The sequence below is a fragment of the Anser anser genome (genome assembly GCF_964211835.1).
Source record: "Anser anser genome assembly, chromosome: 1".
In the NCBI taxonomy this organism is placed as follows: domain Eukaryota; kingdom Metazoa; phylum Chordata; class Aves; order Anseriformes; family Anatidae; genus Anser; species Anser anser.
In genome coordinates this window covers 95,645,178-95,666,967 of record NC_139720.1, presented here as the reverse complement: position 1 = coordinate 95,666,967, position 21,790 = coordinate 95,645,178, and the positions used below count along the sequence as shown (strand labels likewise).

General features: G+C 42.5%; 1 protein-coding gene across 1 annotated transcript in view; it reads right to left on the bottom strand.

Annotated features, from left to right (window-relative positions):
• The window catches only part of LOC310892530 (uncharacterized protein), a 164,812-nt gene extending 144,808 nt beyond the window's left edge, over window positions 1–20,004 (bottom strand). Inside the window, exon 1 of the mRNA XM_083820405.1 lies at window positions 19,731–20,004. Within this exon, the coding sequence (XP_083676531.1) occupies window positions 19,731–19,761 (31 nt within the window). The 5' untranslated portion in view covers window positions 19,762–20,004. The remainder of the gene's footprint in view (window positions 1–19,730) is intronic.
• Between the last annotated feature and the right edge of the window lie 1,786 nt (window positions 20,005–21,790).

Here is a 21,790-nt window from a genome sequence, read left to right as displayed (position 1 = left end):
ACTCATGCCAAGGAGTTGAAGGAAAAGGACAGGCACTATAATTAGGCACAGAAGGATCATCTGCGGGAACACCTGCCCTAGAGATGGGCACCAAAATATTATGCAGCACATCCTTCCCCTGCCATAATCTTTACTGTGATCACTCAGGCTGCTCTCTGTTCCGTGTGCATGCCGTGGGCTCACAGAGGCCTCTGAGCAGACAGTGCAAGATCAGTTTAAGCTGATTTAGGTTCCCAGCGCTACGGAAAGAAGCAGCTCTGGTCTCTTGTCCACTGGAGCTGCAGTGTCTTGTTGTCCCACATGCCACCCTTCTCCCTCGGCCCTGTCCCAGTCACTTCCTTCCACCCATGTTCTATTCCCAGCTCCACCCTAGCAGTGCATCTGTGTGGGATGCACTTCACAGGACTCCTCTTCAGAAAGTTAAGTAATTCTCAGATGTGGAAAGGTGTGGGTGGGAAACAGAATGTATCTTGGGTGAAGGCAGAAATGGGATGTGGACAAAAAAAAAAAAAAAAAAAAGCAGAACCGAGGCAGAGAAAGAGCGGTTCCCATGGTCTTAGGACAGCTGGTTAGCAAAGCTAGGAACTGAACTTAGTTATTATCGAAGTTGCACCATCCACCTCTAATGCTTTGGTATTCTTTGTTGTGTGTGGGCAGACATCACTCCAAAGCTGATAAGGGTCCAGCCTGAATTCCTCAGTGCAGAGCAGGATGATGATGCACCTGCCTTGCAAAAGTTCTCTAGCTTTAAAATCTGATCAAGCCTCCTTTGACCTTTCTAACACCATTCTGGGAAAAAGAGCCTTTCGACCTCCTTAGGTCACCCTTCTGTAACCTGAACCATCTTCCACTCCTGCTAACAGAAACCAGAGGCCGCTGCAGGGAAATGAGCAGCGTTGTGACCACTCAGACCAAACCCAATCAGGAGGCCGTGCAGGTGCACAGTATGGGGAGCCCACGGCCCACCCGTATCCTCACATGTTCCACAGCACAGAGGCACCCACCCCACTCCTAGTGCAGGAGCTAAGAGTCACCCCACTCTGAGAAGAGCACAGCTATTGTGTTACCAAAGTCCCATGCAGGCCTAGCGTTTTAAATCAAACCTTACTTTTTAAATAAATAAAACATCATCAAAGTCTTATTTATTTCATAAATAACAAAAGTTTGTGTTCAGCTCAAACACCAGAGAGAAAAGCAGTCTTTTGTGAACGCTGAGCATTGCCCCAGCCATGTTACCAGGGCTGCAGATGGCATACCATCAGTGTTGCCAGTGATTTTTTTAGACTTACTAAGGCAGAGTAATCTTTGCACTCACAAAGCAAAATGTAGCAAACGTTAAAAAAAAAAAAACAAAGAAAAAAAAAGAACCTTTTGAGCTTTTCTAACTCGAAAAAAAAAAGGTGACGAAGAAGAAATGTAAGGGTGAGGGCTGGCTGGAGAAGAGAAATATCAGCATTTACTCCCTTGTTGGGTCTTTTAAACCTGGAATTCAGTGAAGGTTGATGTAAGCCAAACCTGCATCTGCCATTTGATCCACTCCTCCCAAAGAGAGGCTCGAGTAAGAGAACAGCAGAAGTAACTGGGGCAAACAGACAGTTCAACCAGCCCCAGACAAAAAGGAGGACTTGACTGCTTTTCCTCCCAAATCACAAGATTAACTTAAAAGCCATGGGACTTTTGCAGAAAAAAAGAGCTCAATTTTTTTTCATATATTCCAATTTCTGAGTTTTCAGGGTACATAAGCACTTCCAACATCTTTCAACATTTTTCACTTTCAGTATTTGTCAAATGTTTCAAACAGAGTATTTTTCAACTACTTCTCAACAAGTCTAAGCCTAGAAATGTGTTTTTTAAGTGATGGCTAAGATTCTTATTTGATCACTAGTTTTGCAGGACATCAAATACTATGAGACTAATGATAAATATATAAGACTTAGCAACACAGCACGAGTTAAAAAAAGAAATGTCAAAACCTCACCATTGAAATACGTTGTAGAAATGCAGCACATTTCCTGTAAAATCAAGAGAGAGCTTTCAACCGCTTCCAGTCCAGTGTTCAGGGCTTTGTAATACAAGATAAGCCTGGCACAAAGTCATGGCAGCACCTAAGCAGAGAGATGCCAACACAGCTGAAGGGAAACCGGTCTGCGGATGAAGGAGAAGACCTGGCAGAAGATCAGCTGGCTCTCAGGAGAGCTTACTTAGACTTGACCCTTGACTCAGAGCCACAGAATCATTTTCTGTTTTTAAACTATATTTCAAGTCCATGTTTATCACAGCAGCAGCATGTTACTGTACTGGCCTGCATCTTTAAGGCTACAGTACTGTTGCAGGCAGAGTATGAACATCACTGGTAGTGGCACTCGGTGCCAGAGTTGTTGGCGTGAACCGTAGGCAGGAGGACTTCTGTTGACAACACATTACCAACGATAAAACACTGCTTGTGCCGAGGCTTACTTTTCAAGACACAGCAGTTACACCGGGGACTGCTGCTTTATTCCTCACTATTTCAGTGTACGAGTATGTGTGCAGCTGATGCTTCGCACAATAATCATGATCTAAGCACTGAGAAGTTTAGAAAAGGCAGTACGGCTGCCCACATGCTTGAAGTTAAAGACATGCACAAGTGCCTGTGGGTCAGAGCCAGCAGGCTTGGCTCAGCCTTTCTGAGCTGCATACCTGAACAGCATTGATTTCAGTCTTATCCACTGAAATCAATGGGCTGGCCCACTTGTGAACTTCGGCCAAAATCAATGGAGTTCAGTCTTAAGCAAGAGTCAGGCATCTAAATACTTTTCAGGATCTTACCTTAGCCAGTGCATATTTACAAGTAAGACAGGAAAAACTGCACCCTGAGTTAGAGGGAATCAATCAAAGAGTCTTCCGGGATACAAGGGGATGGACAAGGTACTATATGATCTGTTCTTACTTCGGACATAAAATTTTCATTGATTTCATCTTGTGGAGACCAGGACACATTCTGCCTTATGTTAGCTTTAAATTATTTAAAAAGAATAAAGAGGAGCTTTGCCATAGGAATAAATCCTAAATTTCCTACCTGTATATCAGCTTCACAATAACTGTTATTCCACTGACTCCAATGACAGCTTTGTCCAAGTGCTCTGTTACACACCAAGTTTCTAAGTCTGAGCTTTGCATAAAATCCATGTCAACAGGGTAAATCCCATTTCGTTAAAGAGAAAGACACAACATTTTTGTGTAATGTGAGCTTTCATTGACATGCAGGCCTTGCTTGAGCCTGACAAATTTTCCAGGCCTTGTTTGAACCAGACAAGTCACCACACTGCAGAACCTGGTCCTACAATGATCAGCCCAAATGGTGGAGAACGCAGAATGTAGGTGCAGAGCAGGGTTGGTGCTTTCTGAGAAAAAATGGAGGAGACAAGAACTGAAGAGATAACAGTGGAAGACAGACATAACACCATGTGAAGAATTATGCAATTCCTTAAAAGAAATGCATGCTCCTGTATCTTGGGAGATGCAATGAGTAGTATAATTTAATACCAGCAAAATTTCAGGAATTTGGAGAAAGCTCCCAAAATAACTTTGCAAAGTAAAGAGCCAGCACAGTATATCAAACACTACCCTTGAAAAGCAGAGGATTTGCCAAGTGAATCAGAGCCAACTGATAATGTTGATATAATTCTTTTAATCTATGTTGGGAGCTTTCAGCTCTTGACCAAAGAAAACAGAGAGATGAGACCAGAAGCAATAAGCTAACACTGAAGTGTGAGCAGAAGGAGGATGTGAAATCACAGATGAATAAAGAGGGAAGAAAAAAAAAAAAAAAGAATCAAATAAATCCTCGACAAACTAAAAAAAAAAATACACCAGACCTTTGGCACAACATGTGGCTCCAGAATTGAACTCTTAGCTTTCTGTGGTTGTACGAGGCTGCATAAAAGGTTTTGCTTCAGCTAATATAAACATATTGCCCAACCTCCTTCAAAGTTTGAAGCTGCTTAAGACTCTGGTTTGGCTTCAGACCCATCTTAGAGTGAACAAGCTTTGACTCAGAAATTGATACATTCATCAGCAAAATCACTGCCATAACAACAAAAGTAATCCAAAATTAAGTGCTTCTGTTTTCCACTGAAATCTAGCAGATGCCATGGCTATGTCCTGGCGCAAATGTGATTCCCATCCACTGACTTCCATCCAGGCAAGCTCACAATATTTTTCCTCCTCATTCCCTCCTCCTGTTTTCATCTGGCAAACAGCCTTTTAAAACAGCTAAGATGGCCTTCTATGAGTCTCACCTTGGTTGCCCTTAGCCAATGTACTATAATCTGGAAGGCAAGAAACTTACAACTCCTCTGCCATCTTTGCGGCCAAGCTTCTCCTCTTTTACTTAGTTTCACGTGATTTTGCCCTGGAGCTGCCTGTTCTTGTGCTTTCACTCTCTCTCTCCTGCATCCATGTTATTCTTATAGCTGCTGAAAGATTCGGGGACCGCAGGCTTCTCTTTCTGGACGGCCTGTCAAGTCACATGCAAATTAACTGCATACAGCACCATATAAATGATAAAAGGCAAGAGCTTAAAACAGTGTATCATAGTGTAATTTCCAATGTACATCCCCACTGCTCACAGTCCTGGTCCAAAGGTCGCTGATACTGGTGGGAGGCTCTCCACGAATTCTTATAAGGTTTGCACTATTCCTTGTGTGAGGAAATAAAGCCATCTCACATGGAAAAAGTTCATGGTTCTTTCCCAGTCCATAGCTGGCACCAGGCAGAAAAGCATGTTTTAATAAGATGTAAAACAGTACTGCTGTGATAAGTAAACTAACTCTGATCGTGATCTTGCAGGGAAAGTTCCCTTCTTACTTTGTTTATCCTGATTTTACCTAATCAGAGTGAATTTGGCACTGGTGGAAAACAAAGGTGTTCCTGGAGAAACACTTAATATAACAGGCACAGCACTTCTGTGCCACGTATTTCTGACCTCTCTTGGATGGATCTCTTTGGTGTCTAGGAGAACAGCCGAGTCTCTGTGGCTCACTCACCAACAGTTCTACTGCTGAGGCAAGCTTAACTAATGCTAGTCACTGGGGCCTCTCTGCTAGGAACTGACTCGTGACCACAAACTTAATTCAAGATCAGCAATCAGATGGTTATTAAATTGCAACAGGCTTGCAATTGTTACAGCTCACAGGCTGGACTGCAGCATCAAGAAGAGATTTTTCCAATGGTTTTATTTCCTGAGGGTACTGCATTGGGTTGGAAAAAGTCACCTATCTCAACTTCTTTAGCTGCAGTCCAGGGAGACAGCTAGATGAGACAAGACTGATGCAAACAGCCTTCTTTACTCCACTCAGAAATACTAAATCTGAACCTTCCTAGCAGCACACCTGCATTTTGCTCTTTTGCTAGTTCAACATTACCCTCTTTCCTGACACTTCCATCTGATATCTGCCATCACTGCAGGTGGGAACTATGGCACGATCATCACAAACTCTGCATTTAACGTTGCATCACAGGAAACGTTGCATCACAGGCACAAAAACATCAGGGCAATAACCTGAGCTAACATTTGCTGTTACTCTCTGCATTATTTACCAAAACAGGCAAGAGAAAAAGGACTTCGTGTAATGAAGTTCTGTTCAGCAGATACAGTAAATACACAGATCACCATGGCATTAATTTGAAACGGTGACTTTAGAGAAGCCACTCTGCAACCGCTTCATACAGATTCGGCACATTTGCAGGATTACCAGCAAGAAAGGTACATCATGACTTTAGTCAATCCTTTCCTCTGTTAAGCTGAATTTGTCTCCTGGTCCCTTGCCTAGTACAGACGGGCTGCAGTAGTGGGATGCCTCCTGCTCGATGTGAGCTGAGCACGCAGCCGCACTGCTCGTTCTGGGCCAAGGAATCTCACACCCAAGGTCCCTGTCCAGCCTTTGTGCTCTTCCTGGGTTGTGCTGCCTGCCACAGACTGCTCCACAATGTACCTGCTTTCACCTGGCTCCTTTCAAGCCCTCTGAGATACCCGTTTCACCCTCTTTCCTCTCGCACCATACTAACAATTGTAATGAGTAAGCAACAAAAAATCATTAACATCAACAAATCATTGACCCTGTAGGGAATTTCAGGTATTTCAACACAATCCAGCGGGACCTCCACGTGCCCATTTCCAACAAAACAGAACCTTTACACATTAGGAACCACTATTCTGGTACTTTTGAACAAACCTTACTCTGACACCAAGATTTCTTCTTTAGATCTTCATCTGGGCTGACTGCTCTATCTCACGTTCCTTGTATTAGCTGTACACCCAGTGGTTGGCTTAACAGGCTGGCAAAGATTCCTAAGACTGACTTAGCTCAATCAGTTCAGGGATGCAGTATGCGAGTGCGTTTGTTCTCCATTTGTTGTGCCTGTTGATCTCATTACTTGGGTTAGATTTAAACAACCCTGTTCTGCAAAGCCAGACACATTCACTTGTACCACAACACCCAAATTTCATGTACATATTCAATAAAGTTAATAACATATTTCCATAATGTGCTCTATGAATACCTGCAAAGATAATGAGCTGTTGTTACATCTTTGTGAGCTGAAGTTTACAGCAGCAATGAATTAACTCTTTTGATCAAGCAAAAAGAGCAAGTGAGTAATATATATTATTCTCCCTCCTGCTCTATTAAAAACATTGAGTCAGTCTGTTGCTTGAGGAACATGCCAAATAAACAGAGAGCATAACGATGTGGTGTGGGATGAGCAGAACTAAAGAAAATCATGATTTAAATGCTTTTAGAGCCAAACACCCTGAGCAAGAAGGATGTGCCATGGAAGACACACCTCAGTTCCCATGCTAGCTCTGAATTTCCTTTGTCTCCTTTACCTCCCTTTGTCCCCGAGGAGGGTCTCAGCCACAACAAAGAGCAGATTGTCATGTGGTGCTGACACAGCAGAGCATTTTGAAATCAACCTGCTCATCAGAGCAGTATAATTCCAGTTGTCCAGAGCTTGGCATTAAGTATCTTAGCATGCTTCTCCTGCTGGGTTAATTAAAAACTATCCAAAATGGCTGGTGCTTCAGAGGTATCTGTCAGAAAACAGAAAAAATATTTCTACTACTGGGGCTTCCTTTCTGCTGAGATCTACTTCTTCCTGATACAAAGAGTAGTTGACACTCCTCTAGAGGAGGAAGGTAAATTAGTGCACTATGACCCATCCTGTCATAATTAGACACATTTCTGTACCCGAGCTATTATGCTTAGCATTTGCTTTGGTGTTGCTAGGTGGTACTCTGCTCAGTGCACAACTGATGTTGTGCTAGTGTTTTATTTAAATATTACACATTACATGATGAAGTGTGAACATTTCAATTAAGAACAAGTTAAGAAGTAATACTCATTATGAGGCTTTGCTAGTAAAGCAGTCAATTGTCTGAAATCTTAAAAACCAAAGAGTGCTTCTATGGATACAGAATGATAAAATTGAGGGTAATTCCAGAAAAAATAGTCAAAACTACCAGCTTCTTAAGGGTGTTTCAGGTTGAAAGTCCAGTCCAGAAACACCTACATTATCTTCCAGTCTTTGCTTGGGCAAAGGCCTTTAACTGATTCATGCCAAGACCTTCAATTTTGGGAACAAATCCATTATTCTGTTTAAAGGACCATGCTCCACCAAGTTGTTCAACTTTCAGTTTGTGTCTTGAAAGCTTGTGCAAGACAAAAAGATTTCAGTCATGCCAGCAACTGTTTCACAGAAAAAAGAAAGAGGGAAGGAATGGATGTAGGAAAGAAACCTCCACAAAGACAGGGAGTCCTGGAGAATAAGCATTCAGAGCGGTACTGAGATGTGTTTAGTCCCTTGAAAAACCCTCTCATAGACCACTGTGAACAGTCCCCTTGTGAACAGTCTCCATGGAAAGAGTGCCCAGCAGCTGAAGTGCTGGCCAGGGACTTGAGAGGCTCCAGTCTGGTTGCCCTGCTTTGTCAGACACTTTTCATGTGAGCCAAACAGGCTGCTTAAGTATGTTCCCATGCCATAGTGCAGAACAAGGCTAGAGATCACACCGTGAGCTTTGTGCAGGTTGGTACTCCTAAAAGGCCCCATCCAGAGATGCTATCACACATTCTCAAAGCAATACTGTCACTGTGTCCAGACTAATTAATCCAGGTGCATCCTTCAGCTAACGTGGCTTGTCCAATTCCAGGACAGCTTGGTTAATACTAAGACTGCTTTGTTTCATACATAATTTAGGTGTGTGAAACATGCCTTGTTTCTCTTTGCATCTCATCTCTCTCCACATGCAGATGTTGTCAATGAGCTGGCTGTAAACTAGGCTTGGCCATTTGCAGCCTTTAGGAATCACTCTGCTGAAGAGATAAGGTTCACCAGTGGTCTAGGCAGGCATCATCTTTCTCAGCTGTGCCAGCTCTCTCTTTTCTTTCAGGACAGAGCTGTGGGGCTACTCTGCTGCCTTTAAGCTACTAGGGCTGTGAATATTATCTGTTAAAGTGCTGCAGGCAAGACACAGGGTACAAAGGACATCTTCCCCTGTCCCCACCACACAGCTCTACTATAGCAAGGAGAGAAAAGGTTCTTAAGGGGCCAAAGAGAGTTTTGGATTAAAATGGTTTACAGTTAACAAGCTAAGGAGCTGCTAGGAATATCCCCCTTGACCAACCTACCAATTTTATACTAGCGTATAAGACATACGCTTTACATTTAGGAAGTGTGCACACTGGGATCTACCTGTGTTGCTCCGTTATTACCAAGTAATTTCATGTACTTCATTTTACAGAGGCGACTCCTCACAGTATAAGAACAGATTTCAGTCTCACTCCAAAAATACTAATAAAGCATCGTTATTTTCCTTTGCTCTTCTATTCCATCTTACCTAGCACCTCTCCCTCTGGGAAGTAAGAGTTGCTGAGGTTGGCATATGGATGCTTCAAACAGCCAACTGCATATTGCTTTTATTCAGAAGAGGAAAAGCAAGACTCCCCCATCAGAGAAGGATGCCTTTTTTCTTCCCCAAGGATTTTTTCAAAAAGTGGCAGAGTACAAGACAAGGTAGTGCAGCTGAAAAGCATAAGCAGCCCAGGAATCCTGGAAGCCAGGCAGAGCTCCTGAGAACTCTGCTCACTGTCAGACCACACCTAAATGAAGGGAATAGAGTGCTTTAGGAAGTGGCAAGAGTATGGAATCAAAAGGGGAAGGGGGAAACTAAGACCATGCAAACCCACCTCATAAGAGAGAATAGGATTTGAGGGATTTAAGGGGTTCTTTCTCCTGTATCACATCTGCCATCATTATCGCTCAGCCACAGCTGCTATGGATTGCAGATACTGGGCGAGGTGAGCCACATCTTACCTACTCCCAGACCTAGGACTGTGCTGCCTACTGCCTTGGCTCATCCCAGAAGAAAATAACTCGTGAAAGATAATAATAGCATATGCAGTGTTACCATTCAGTGAGCCCCCAAAGGTGAGTTGTTAGTAACATGATCACCTCACGTTTTCAACTGTAACAGTCTTCTCTAACAAATATTAAATTTTTCATGCAGGGTAGAATGGCTTCAGCAAAACAAGCTATGCAGGCTACAAGATGGGGCAGCCTAACAGTTTCCAGCAAGTGGAAAACCCAAAGGCAAATTCTTACTTTAAATAAGGCAGAGGAGAGACCTTAAGCTGGATCTCCTATATCCTAATCAGTGCTATTTTGTGCACAGCCTGAACCAGACCGCTGTAGTCTGGGAGCATCTACTGAATAAGGTCCTGCAGCTGAAAAATGCCTGAGAGTCCTGTTGGGTTTTAAGGCTGGAGCCAACTGAAACTGAACAGCTGGGTTTGTGCTCAGTGCCATAAATTAGTCAGGACTTTCCGGGAAGATTCATACACACATAGCAGTCAGGCACCCCCGACTGAAACAGCTGCTGGATGAGGTTTGAAAGGAGGTGCTGAAGCACCTGACCGGGCAGTTAGGCTTCTTGGTGGAACTGGCTCTTGAAAAACAGTGCAATTGTACGTGCACGTCCTGTGGTAGCCCATACAAAGCAGATCAGACTCTGGGCTCCAAGGCCCTGGAACTGCTCATTTAAAAATCTCACTCTGGAAAGTCCCAGGCCAGACGCTGAAGGTCAAGGCTAGATGTAACTTGAAGACGTTGACATAAAGCTGCTTGATACAGTAGCCAAGAAAATGCGAACCCTTTTTAGCTCCGTGTTCTCAAAACTTGTCTCCATAGATAGCTAGTGACACATGGGAACAGTCACTGTTCTAGTTAGCGGAGCCTTTTACAGGCTCCAGAGCTTAGAGAAACTTTGAGCATGGAGCAGTTTGAAATAATACCCACCTGCTGGAACTGGCATTGGCTGGTTGCTTAGCGTAAATGCTAACAAACCAAGCCAAAATGTTCCACAGCTAATGACTTGACATTAAATCATATTCTTCTATGGAGGAGGTTGCTATGTTTTTGTAATGGAAGGTTTTTCTACTTTTAAACAACTGAGTGTTTAAAAGTGGTAACTTGATAATGATAATAATAAAGGCATGAGTACAGAGTAAAGGCACTGCATTTTCATAAGGCCAACCTATAAAGATATTTATAACAGTCAGCACCCTTATAAACTCCAAAACACAGCCCACAAACATCCATGAAATGGATATGCTTAGACGACTGCTGGGCTTAATCCAGTGCAAGCTGCAATCAATGGAGGGACGTCAGGGATACTGGACAGGGTCCAGAAGTGAGCAAATTAAAGCACGGCGCAGAGTGGTGATCTGGGCAGTCTTCATCCAGCAGGCCAAACACATCAGACAGTGGCAGACCTGACGGGAATTCTCTATGGAAAATCCTTGCTAAAGCAGAAATTGCCTCATTTTTGAGCTATTACAGGCATGTTTTTCAACACCAAAGCTAAGGTCTCAAGCCACAACTAAGGCTTTCCATGGAGCTTAGGGGGTTTACAGTGAGTCTGGTTTAGTACAGTATCACTCCCTGCTTTGCAAATCCTGTTAAATTGTTTCCACTCTCTCACCACTGTTTCTAGTAAAGACGGTTTAGCATAGGCTAAAGGAAGCAAAAAGGAAAACTTCGGTTGCTTAGCAGTAAAACATAGTTTCTGCAGACAGCTTGGATATTCTGAATGCTGAAGGCCAATACTTGGGTTGTTTCAAACACGCCTGAACAAGAGAAAACTTTCGCAATTCTCTATACTTGTGTCTGATTACCAGGTACAGGTGGAGTATTTCTGACAGTTCCGTACTTCCATAGACATTTCCTGTAGGTGTTGCATAAAGGTGATCCCCCTATGGATCTCCTAAACAGATCCTAAGCACTTACGTCTCTCTCTCCCTCCTCAAAGGTAACTAATGGTCCATGCTTGGGGCCTCCGGGAGTACTGCCTGCTTGCGACTAGCTGGGAAACACTCTTCCTACACATCTACTTGCTTCTGATACTCTTCTTCTCCTGCCTCTAGCCTAGAAAATGAAGATGATCTCAGCTGACAAACTGACTCCCCAGGCTTTACATTTACTACATTTACATTTACATTTACTAGCCTCCCAGTAGGCTTTAGACTGATGTCTGCGTGGGGACATAATATGAAGCTGTGTTGATTTAAAGGTGTTGCTATGATTTGGGTGTATACATGTACTGAAGGTAAGATGACTTCTTGCTTGACTTAGGGAGGCAGCGTGAGGACGCAATCGTAGACACGCAGAGCAACCCCTCCCGCTCACTGCGACTCAGCATCAGAGCGCTGTTGCTCCTTCTGTTCTTTACCTTCCCCTAATGTAAAAATATCACCCAGACAAACAAGACATGAGATACTCACTGTACAGGGAAAACCCTGGCAACATGAAGCTGCATTAAGGGATGCTGATTTAATGGACACATGAATGATAAATACTACATGCACAAAGGGAAACAGCCCAGCAGAGTGGTGAAGTGCTGTGCAGATGCAAGACAACACGGTTGCCAGCTAGGAAATGAGGCAAATATATTAGATATAAGAGTTATTTGCCTTCTGAGATCAACTTAACCTAAGGTATTATTTCTCTGTTCTCTCCCTTTAACCTGATCAAAATGCTAATAATATATTTATTACGCACAATACAATGTGTACATCACTGCCTCTAACTGTGTGCTTGTCAGGGAAAGCCCAAGTAAAAAGTCAGGCAAATTATGAAACTTGGCTGAAAAATACTCAGCAGACATCAAGCAAAGCTTCTCCATATTCCCCTCAAGAAAGTGCAACTAACTAGTAAATAGTCTTACTGATGATAAGTATAGCAGAACTCTAGTAAACCCAGAGCAATGTCTTTTATAAAGACTGAGTTGGGTTTTCTAGGTATAACAGTATGATGCACTTAAGTAGAGAGGAAGCTGCATAAGATATAAAAGACATGTTAGCATCTGTGGTGTGTCCCAGTTGAGTAAAATGATGGTCTTGAACAATTAATAAGAGCTGATTATTAGCTCTCTTTTTTTGACCATAGGAAATAGATGTAGGAGCTCTTCTTTAACCTGAATTCATTGGGGGAGAAAAGCTGTTGACTATCAGCTGCTGTGCACAGTCATAAAGGAGTAAGTGTAGCCATGGGCACCTTTCCACCGTCTGCAGCCACTGCTTAAGAAGGTTGTGGAGGTAAGAAGTTTGTGGAGGAGACAACAAAGACAAGCAGCTCCTCCTTCAGGAAGCACCAAATGACCCCAGCCTCCTCTATAATGCATCACTCACAGATGAGAAACCAAGACACCGTAACTTGATCAGGGACCAAATAATGATTTGCACACAGACCACAGCTCCTGGCGCCAAGCCATGTGCTGTGGCATCAACCGTCCCCTCTCCTCGGAGCACAAGTATCTCCAGCATGCAGCTGAGGCAGTGCAGGAGCAAACAAACAAATGAGAGGGAGGAGGTGGGGGGAATATTTTAGTCTTCATTTGAAACTCGCCGGAAAGCGCCCTCACTGCAGCACTTCCTCCCAAAGCTCTGATCAGGCTCCAAGCCTTGATCCCTGGCTTCAACTTTGCATGTCTTCTTCATCAGAATTAGCCTGACAATGCAGGGAAAAATGGCAAAGGGATTTGTTTACACTGTACGCGGACTCCCTGCTCACCTGTTACATGATTAGGTGGTTACATAAATGGCCCAAGGTGTCACATTCCTTACCCGGGCACTGACTCTTGCAATAATCCAGGCAATGTGACTCTGAGTAACTGGTGGGTCTATTTGCGAGAGGATTTCATGAGCGGGGCCTGACACAGGGAGTGTTCTTTCCAATTTTATGTGTGTGTTCATCACTGGATCGTCATCTGTGGACAGAAAAATTCAGGGAGCACTGATGCAGAGAGTTTCTGTGATCCACTCCCAACCTGTCTGAACACTGACGGGATCTCAATAATGTTTCCCTCACCTTCCTTTTTTTCTGAGGACCAGCATAAAGGACAATCGTATCACAAGTTCACCAGCTTGCTTCCTTGTATAAAAACAAGTAGATCGTGACCTTGCTCAAGGTTTTTCTCTCTTCCACCACAATGATTATCTAATTAAAAGCCCAAAGAAACCTGTGAAAACTTCAACACAGACTTCAAAGAGATCTATAATCAGCCCTTTTTCATCTATCCCTTTAAACACTCCCGGCATTTTATGCAGCACATTGTATTCAATAAATCTGGTGCCATTCCCCTACAGACCTCAAAGCATTCCCAGTCATTAACAATCCATGATAACAGAAGCAAATATTATTCTGTGGCTCATTCTACTGCTCCTGAAAGTGAGGGGAAAGGATTTATCCAGTCTCACACTGAGTTAGCGCCACAACTGTGACAGGAATCTTGCTCTCCCTGCCCTACAAAACAGCCTCCTAAGACACATTTCCTCCTTGTATAATGGATTCATTTTTAAAAGGCTGCAAAGGCAACATGCAGCGAACACCATCTCTGTTTCTCCTAGCACAGCCCTGAAGGTGTTTCTCACATGTTGCCCTCTAACTCGGTATCACAGCATGTTGTCCACTTCTGAGAAAGAACAAGGCACCTGGGAAAGCCTGACGGTAACACCAGCAAGCAAACAGCTGATCCCCCAAGTAGCACCCGCCCCTCAGATCTAAGTCTTTTAAGCATAATGGTGCATTGGTTCACACACAAAAAGGAGATGTATAGGAGCCGTGAACAGAGTGTAGAGCTGCACTTACTGCTGTATTCACGCAAACATCAGGAACAGCGCTTGTTTGGATACATATTCCCCAGACAGATGCCCTGTTATCCTGTGCACCAGGGGCTGGCAGCTCTTCCAGGTGAGACCTCACCTGCTGGTAGCTGCACGGACCGCAGCCAGACAGCAGGGCTGCTGCTGGTCTTTCATGCCACAGGCTGAGGCCCACAAAAACTTCCCTCTTCTTCTGATGCAGAACAAGTTCACTCTCGACGGGAGGCTTACACCTTCCTCTTCAGCATTCAGACAGCCCCTGTGGCCAACCAGCACAGAAGTCTTTTCACGTCCTCAAACACAGCAGTGTCTTTGTTCTCGTTAAAAGATTATCCAATATTTCATGAAAGATAACAACCTTTTGGCCACCAAAGAATAATTTTTTCTTCCTTTTTTATTGGACAAACATTAAGAAATTATTACAAACATAAATCAAAATGAAAGCTAATGTAACCTCTTACATTATATATCCCAAATCTTTGTTTGGGATAAAGAAATCTTTCAAAAAAATGTTTGGTATCTCCCGATTAATTTTAAAGCTCTGGGCCTGCAATCACAGTTTTTCCCCATGTCTACTGCAGGTGAACCTACTCTAAAAGAAATGTTACTATGCATCAATTTGCTATGTGCTACAGTTTCCCTTGAGATATCCGATCTGATTGACCTAGTATATTATATCCCAGAAGGGAGTAGCAAAAAGGGAAGGGCAGGTTTTGGATTTAAGGGGTCTCTTAGAGGAGCTGTGACATGGTATCTTGCAGCTGTTTCGATAGATGGTCTCTCCAGCACTTCCAAAGACAAATGATACACAAAGCAGTCTAACTGCTGCTAACTCTATTCTAGTTTACAGAAAAACTGGGATTTTGGAGAAGGCAGTGCATGGGTGATCTGAAGGTTGGCTACAACTCCTGAATTTAAATTTATATTACAAGCCCACGTGGCATCCGGTGGCAAAGCTCTGGAAAGGAAGAGCTTTCATTCTTCAGAACCTACGAGACTCACGGGTTTAAACTATACCAGAGATGCTACCTTTTTGCATTTGTTCACATGCTAGCACTACAAGCTCTCCATCACAGAAACTTACCTTTTAATACTCACCTTTCATTTATTTAGTGATACCTAGAGTAATCTATGACTAATTCCTCATGGGTCTGCAAGGGGAGATCACAGTCCGTTTAGGAACACCTAGCATATAGGTTCACGTACCACACTTGGTGGCATTGTACTCACTTGCAAGTATGATTTATTTCCAAAATGTAACATATAACATCGATGATATTTGTTTCTCAAAAGATTGCAAGAATAACACTTCAAAGTGCATAGAACATAATACATAAACTCAGTGTAAACTCATATAAGCTCAACTGCCTTACCTCATTACATATTTTCAGCCCATGATGCTTTGAGAAAGAATAAATCCCTTCTCTGTAATATCCACAGGCCTTAATAAAACAAATAAGCAAGGTTATATTAATTTAAGAGAAACCTACCATACAGATGAAAACTGTTAACATTTCCCTGGTTTCATCAGTATTGCATGGAAAAATCTTGCTCACAGCTGAACCTGACCTCACAGACCAGCAGACTGGTCAACAATGACATTACTGCTATTTGATTCAGTTATCAGACAGCCAGAGCAGATCATGCAGCTAACAACAGAAAGGATATTTTTCTTCTTATCATGTATCCTCTTCTTAACCTAATCACCCACAGAGCAGTTTACCTACTTATTTCAAATCAAAGTAACTTTAGTAAACAAAGCTGACACCTTACAAGGTAGCAGTTTCAGATAACTTTCTTAAATGAAGCAATATATGGAAGAGTTGAACTGCAGGTTTAGGTTTTAAAGATAGGGGAGCTTTACCAGTGCCAATGTCAAGGCAGCCTTTCCAACAACATGTGTTGGCATGCAGGTGCACACACTCCACACACTGCTATCAGAAACATTCTTCTGCAGAATAAAAAGAAAACAGAATGGAAAAAAAAGAAAAGACAAGAAAAAAAATATCCTTAGAATACAGAAATGATGAGCTACTTTTGCCCTGTTACTGTATTTTCTGAACCTTGGAAGACTTTGACTTCAGCTCAAGAACTAGTCAACAAAGCAGATACTTGTACAGACTTCTCATCAGCAGGTATCTCCCAGATAGCAGTAGGTTAGTAGTAACCTGGCACTGAGAGCCTCTCCTCTTCCCTTCTTGAGTGGCCAAGAAAGCTATCTAGCTTCATTAGATGTTGATAATGAAGACAGAGAACACGGAGCTGTCTGGTAGTTTCTTATGTCTTCTTTTTACACATTTAACTCCCACATTCCATATTTTGACACTCCCACATTTTGGGAACCAAACCTGCAATCTAGTTTGTGAAAACACCTTCATGTAAGGCTTGCTGAAGAGGGGGGGCTTCAGCCTAATCATACTAGGAAAACCACTGACAGAGAAGTTGTGTTATAGCCACGCAGCCTCTCAAAATCATACAGACTTTCAAAATACCCTGACCAACAGGGTCTCTCCCAGGGGAAGCTTGGAGAAAAGCCATTAATCTTGCCTCAGGTACCATTACAGGCCAAGGCAGTCATTAAAAATAGCTAATGGCTTAGTCAGACATTAAACCCTGTCACTTGCCCATGCATCCCATTACATTATTTCAGCACACTGGAAATAAATCTAACTAGTCTATGACAATCAGGGACATCATTTCACCAAGCAAGATAATTAGGGAAGTAATTGGGTACAAGATGATGGTTTATACATCCATTTCTGACCTAGGAGCAAATAACCGTTTTTACACTGTAACAACATAGAATCCTTTCAACAAACTAAATTTCTGCCAAGCCGTAACTCTCATTTGGGCTTTTCTCTCATTATTATAGGTTAAAAAAAGGAAGAAGAAATAAATTATAAAAGTGTGTAGGTGTGTGTGTACACACAAGGGAATAGTCACCCAGTTTGTCCCCTACGCATAACAAATCTGTGAATGATTTTCAGGTTAAGAACTGAGCTGGAAACTGCTGTTAGCAAAATTACCCTTGGGTCAAAATGTTCGTGGCACCCATACACTCATTTTTTCCCTTGTATTTCATATAATATACCTTATCACAGAATGGTTTGGGTTGGAAGGGACCTCAAAGTCCACCCAGTTCCACCCCCCTGCCATGGGCAGGGACACCTCCCACCAGCACAGGCTGCCCAAAGCCCCATCCAGCCTGGCCTTGAGCACCTCCAGGGATGGGGCATCCACAGCTTCTCTGGGCAGCCTGTGCCAGAGCCTCACCACCCTCTGAGCAAAGAATTTCCTCCTAACCTCTAATCTAAATCTCCCCTATTTTAGTATAAAACCATTCCTCCTTGTCCTGTCATTATCTGACTGAGCAAAATCTTCTACTTATATCTTCTAGTTTACAGTAAAAGAGTCAGCCTGCTTGATCATTTTATAATGACAAAAATGCAGTTATAGTAGAAATTAAGAAGAAAAAAAAACAAAGATTACATGAAAAAATAATTTCACAGAAATTAGTAAAAGCTATTATTAGCACACAAAGTAAAATTAACTAAGGAAAACACTTGTAATGATGAGGAGAGAACTGGATAAATCTGTCTGGGGCAATGAGTGATTCATTGTGGTTATGATATGACTGATAACATTTCATGTCCACATGTCCAGTCTAAATCAGGTCCAGCTTCATTCACAGTGGTCCAAAGTAGTATAATCTGATGCGATGTTCTCTGGCTACAGAAATCAGCTGATGATTTAAATCCAGTTCCTCTCAGAGGGCAGGAGTCAGTATTGTAAGGATGCCATCCAGAAAGTTAAGACTAGTGTTTATTGGCCCAAGCAAAACCTTTCCTGCTCATTTGTGCTTCTCATCTAGCTTAAGGGGAAGTCTGACCAACCTGTTGAACGCAGCACAGCCACACCTGGCTATTTATTTACATACTGAAACTGTAGTAAATCTCACTGAGAGGCAATTAGAATAAAGCCACTGAGAATACACACATAACATGTCTAATCAATTCAGAAGCCATTATTTCTGTCCTGAGAAGAGACTCACTAAGTATGGTACTTTTTCATTCAACATTTATTGCCTTCATTAACTGCAGGTGGAACCGAGGCCTCTAAAAGCAAAGATAATATTCCTTTCATTCCCCAAATGCTGGCTTTGCAAACTCAAGCACACATTTGCCAGCAAATTAAACCAACACTGGTCAGTGCAAAGTTTAGTCCGGCATTTTGTGACACAGTCATCGTTCTGCAGCTCTCTGTTTAGATGAAGGTCATGTCACTGCTGTCCATAAACCTCTGATTCTGACAGGCCCAATCACCACAAGGTCAAAAAACAGTTCAAACCCTGCTGATTGCATGGGAAGCACACAATATTTGTCTCTCTGTCTTACAACAAAGTCCATTTGGAGAGTTACAAGGAAGCAGAATCTGTAAATATTTATATTATTTGTTAAAATTATAACGCACACAGGACTCAGAATGCATCCCACAAGTCGGCTAAATAAAATAGCACTAGGTTCCCTTGTCTTAGAAGAACGGCTCCTTCACACACCACCTCCACTCAGCCAAAACCTGCTGAAGAAGCCAGTCAAATCCTAGCTTTACTACCTAACAAATGTCACCAGAAAAGCCCAGTTGAGTCAGGCCCAGGGGAAGGTGAGTATTTTCACCTGAAGATTACCTGTCCCCTCAATCATATCAAGGACCTCTTGATAATCTCCTGATTTTTCCTATCTTGGCCAATATACAAGGTGTAGGCAGCCAGTTCAGTTTCATGATTGTATTTCCCTGTATAATGAAATTGAAATGAAAAGCTACTGTGTCATTTACTTGATGCTTTAATACCCATCTTACCTCAAATACATGAGTGCCAAAAAAAAAAAAAAAAGAAATATATACTTTGTGTAAGACTCTCAATCAGCTATGAAAACCTCAGTCCATGGAAAGCTAGAAGCATGGCAAAACACATCTTTTCTAAGTATGAATTTGGGAGAATCACATATGGGAATTTTAGTGGGAAATGCACACGAGCAGCTGATAACAGGGCACTGACAATGTGTTGCACGATGCAGGTCAACCACAAACACTGCTGTGAATTGTTGCTTCTAGGATATTACTTTTATAGTACTCTGAGGCTATGTAAAGAGCAGTCAGGAAAAGTGTACCACAGCACAAAATTAAAGAGCAAAAGTAAAGACCTTTCCAAGTATAAATTTGCAGCAAGGGCAGAAGCAAGCTCTAAATATTCCCACAGCCTGTGCCTTACCACCAGCATCTCCCATTCAGACCGATCTTCAACTGAAAGACTACTCTCCAACTTTGTTGCTCTAACTGCTTTGCATCAGAAATTTGGAACAAAAAAACTGAAGTCTGCTAATTCTTAATGACATGTAAATCCATCCCATGTCATCCAGTAACCTTTTTGCTTCTCGGATCTTTCATCTCTCTGCTTATGACCTACTTCATACGATTTGATCAAAAGATAACTTCAAGAATTTTTATGGAATAAGCACAGGAGTGTTGTTTTCATACCATAAGTTTCCCAGTCTCTCAGCAAACTCATGTTCTTAGGTTGTTGCTCTTTTCTTGCCCCTCATATATTTGTGTGTACCTCCACCTCGAGCAGAAGGGACTGTGCCAGTTCTGTGCTCCACTAGAGAGGAAGCTGGTCAGAGCTCCATCACTGCGGCAGGAAGGGGAAGCCCACAGCCTCTGTACAGGAAGGACCATGTGCCTCCCATTCTTTGCCTTCACTCAGATTTCTGTCTTCCCCCGCTTTCCCCATGTTTCTCCTCCAAGAGCTGAAGCGGCAGTAACACAGGCAGGTACTGCTGTGCCCTGTCTGGAAAGCAGCTGGCCTTACTTGCATCTTTTTGCCAGCTAGCAGGAGAACATTTGCATTTTCAAGCCATCACCCACAGTGATTTCACAGAAAAAAAAAGCAAGTATTACCCAGCGCTATTCAAAAGCATTAATTATAATACAAATCCTGTTCTCAGGCTCTTTTGCCTCCTCCCAAGCTTGTACTGGAGCCTGACTCACAATTCAACCACAAATTCCCACTCTTCTTCACCACTGAGGGCCAGATAGCAATTTGGTGGACATTAAGGATACCTCATGCAGCAGTTTTTCAAGCCAATTCTCTGGGAGCCAACTCTGTGGATGGAGGACAATGAAATGCTACCAGGCACAGCTCCAGTACAAGAAAGCGCTGCAGAGGTTCGTCTCCCCTCTGCAGGAAGGCTGATGAACCAGAGTTACCTGCAGACCCTACTGGCCTATGTTCCCTAAGGAAAGTGGCCTGCTTGGTTTCCTGGAAATTTTCCTTTGTTTCTCTTTGCAATTCTGAAGTCTAAATACTCTTTTTAAGATCAGATGAGAGAGCTAATTCCACAGGGTAGTATGCAGTTCAAAATAACAACCAAATGCATCCAACAGGGAAAACAAAATCCCACTTGTGAGCCTGGCATCTTCTTGCAGCAGCAGTTTCTTTGCTGCTTTCTGAGATACAGCTGTACACAGCTATTAGCGATCAAGTGCTGCAGACCACTTACCTGCCACCACAACTCTTCATAAACCTATTCTGTCTTTTTCATTTATTTTGTTCCCTGTTAGGCTCTAACGACCTTAGCTATTACTGTGATATGAGTAATCCACTCCGGAGACTTTGCGGAGGTTGCATGGCTTGATTTGAGATGGTTTTGCACTGGGGGATCATATAAATCACAGGAAAACACCCAAAACCAACCAGCAAACTTAAGGGACATCATCACAGTTATTTTTCTTCTGGCCAATAGGATTCATAGTCTTGCATTAATAAGACTAATTGCACCTCACTACTGCCAGAGTGACAGCAATAAGCATTTCAACTTACCTCACAGCAAAACTAGAACTTAAATACACACATATCTAAGTATGATCCAAACTGGCAATATGAGAAACCTTGGCTCGAGGCAGGAGAATGAGAAACCTCTCAAATCATCATCTCAGAACAAAACACATGGAATGCAAGAACAGCCTTTAAACAAGCATGGTGATACCGCATTTTGCCTTAAATTTGCTGAAAAAAAAATTGGACCATGGCTTGAAAACTCAGACATACGGATTTTCTTGTCCAACAAGCAAACTAGCCTATAGATGAATAATTAAAGAGTAGTTTTCCAGCACCCTAAGGCAGATATTTTTCTCTTCATTAAACTCACACTAATATCTGCAATTGCTACAGCAATAGTCCTTAACTCTTTGATCCCCCATTTTCAGCAGAGATTTTTGCAAGATTTCTTCATTGCCTATGGTAACAACATGCATTTGATTCTGTGCTTATACACAGAAAACCCCCTGCACTTCTGACGGTTGCCTACAAAAAGGGATGATTCTTCCTCTAGTGTCAATGTAACCAGTATTCCTTACATTTCCTTTCCCTAAAGGATATGTCTAATGGGAGGTTAAGACCTACCACCTTGACCTAGCTAGCCTAGTTTTGTGTTTAAGTCCTGTGTTGAATCAAGTTCTAAAAATGTAGCTGCCTACCTGGGGTCAAGAGGGCCTGTATATGATAAACAAAGTATAAGACAGTAGGGAGGAAGAAAGTA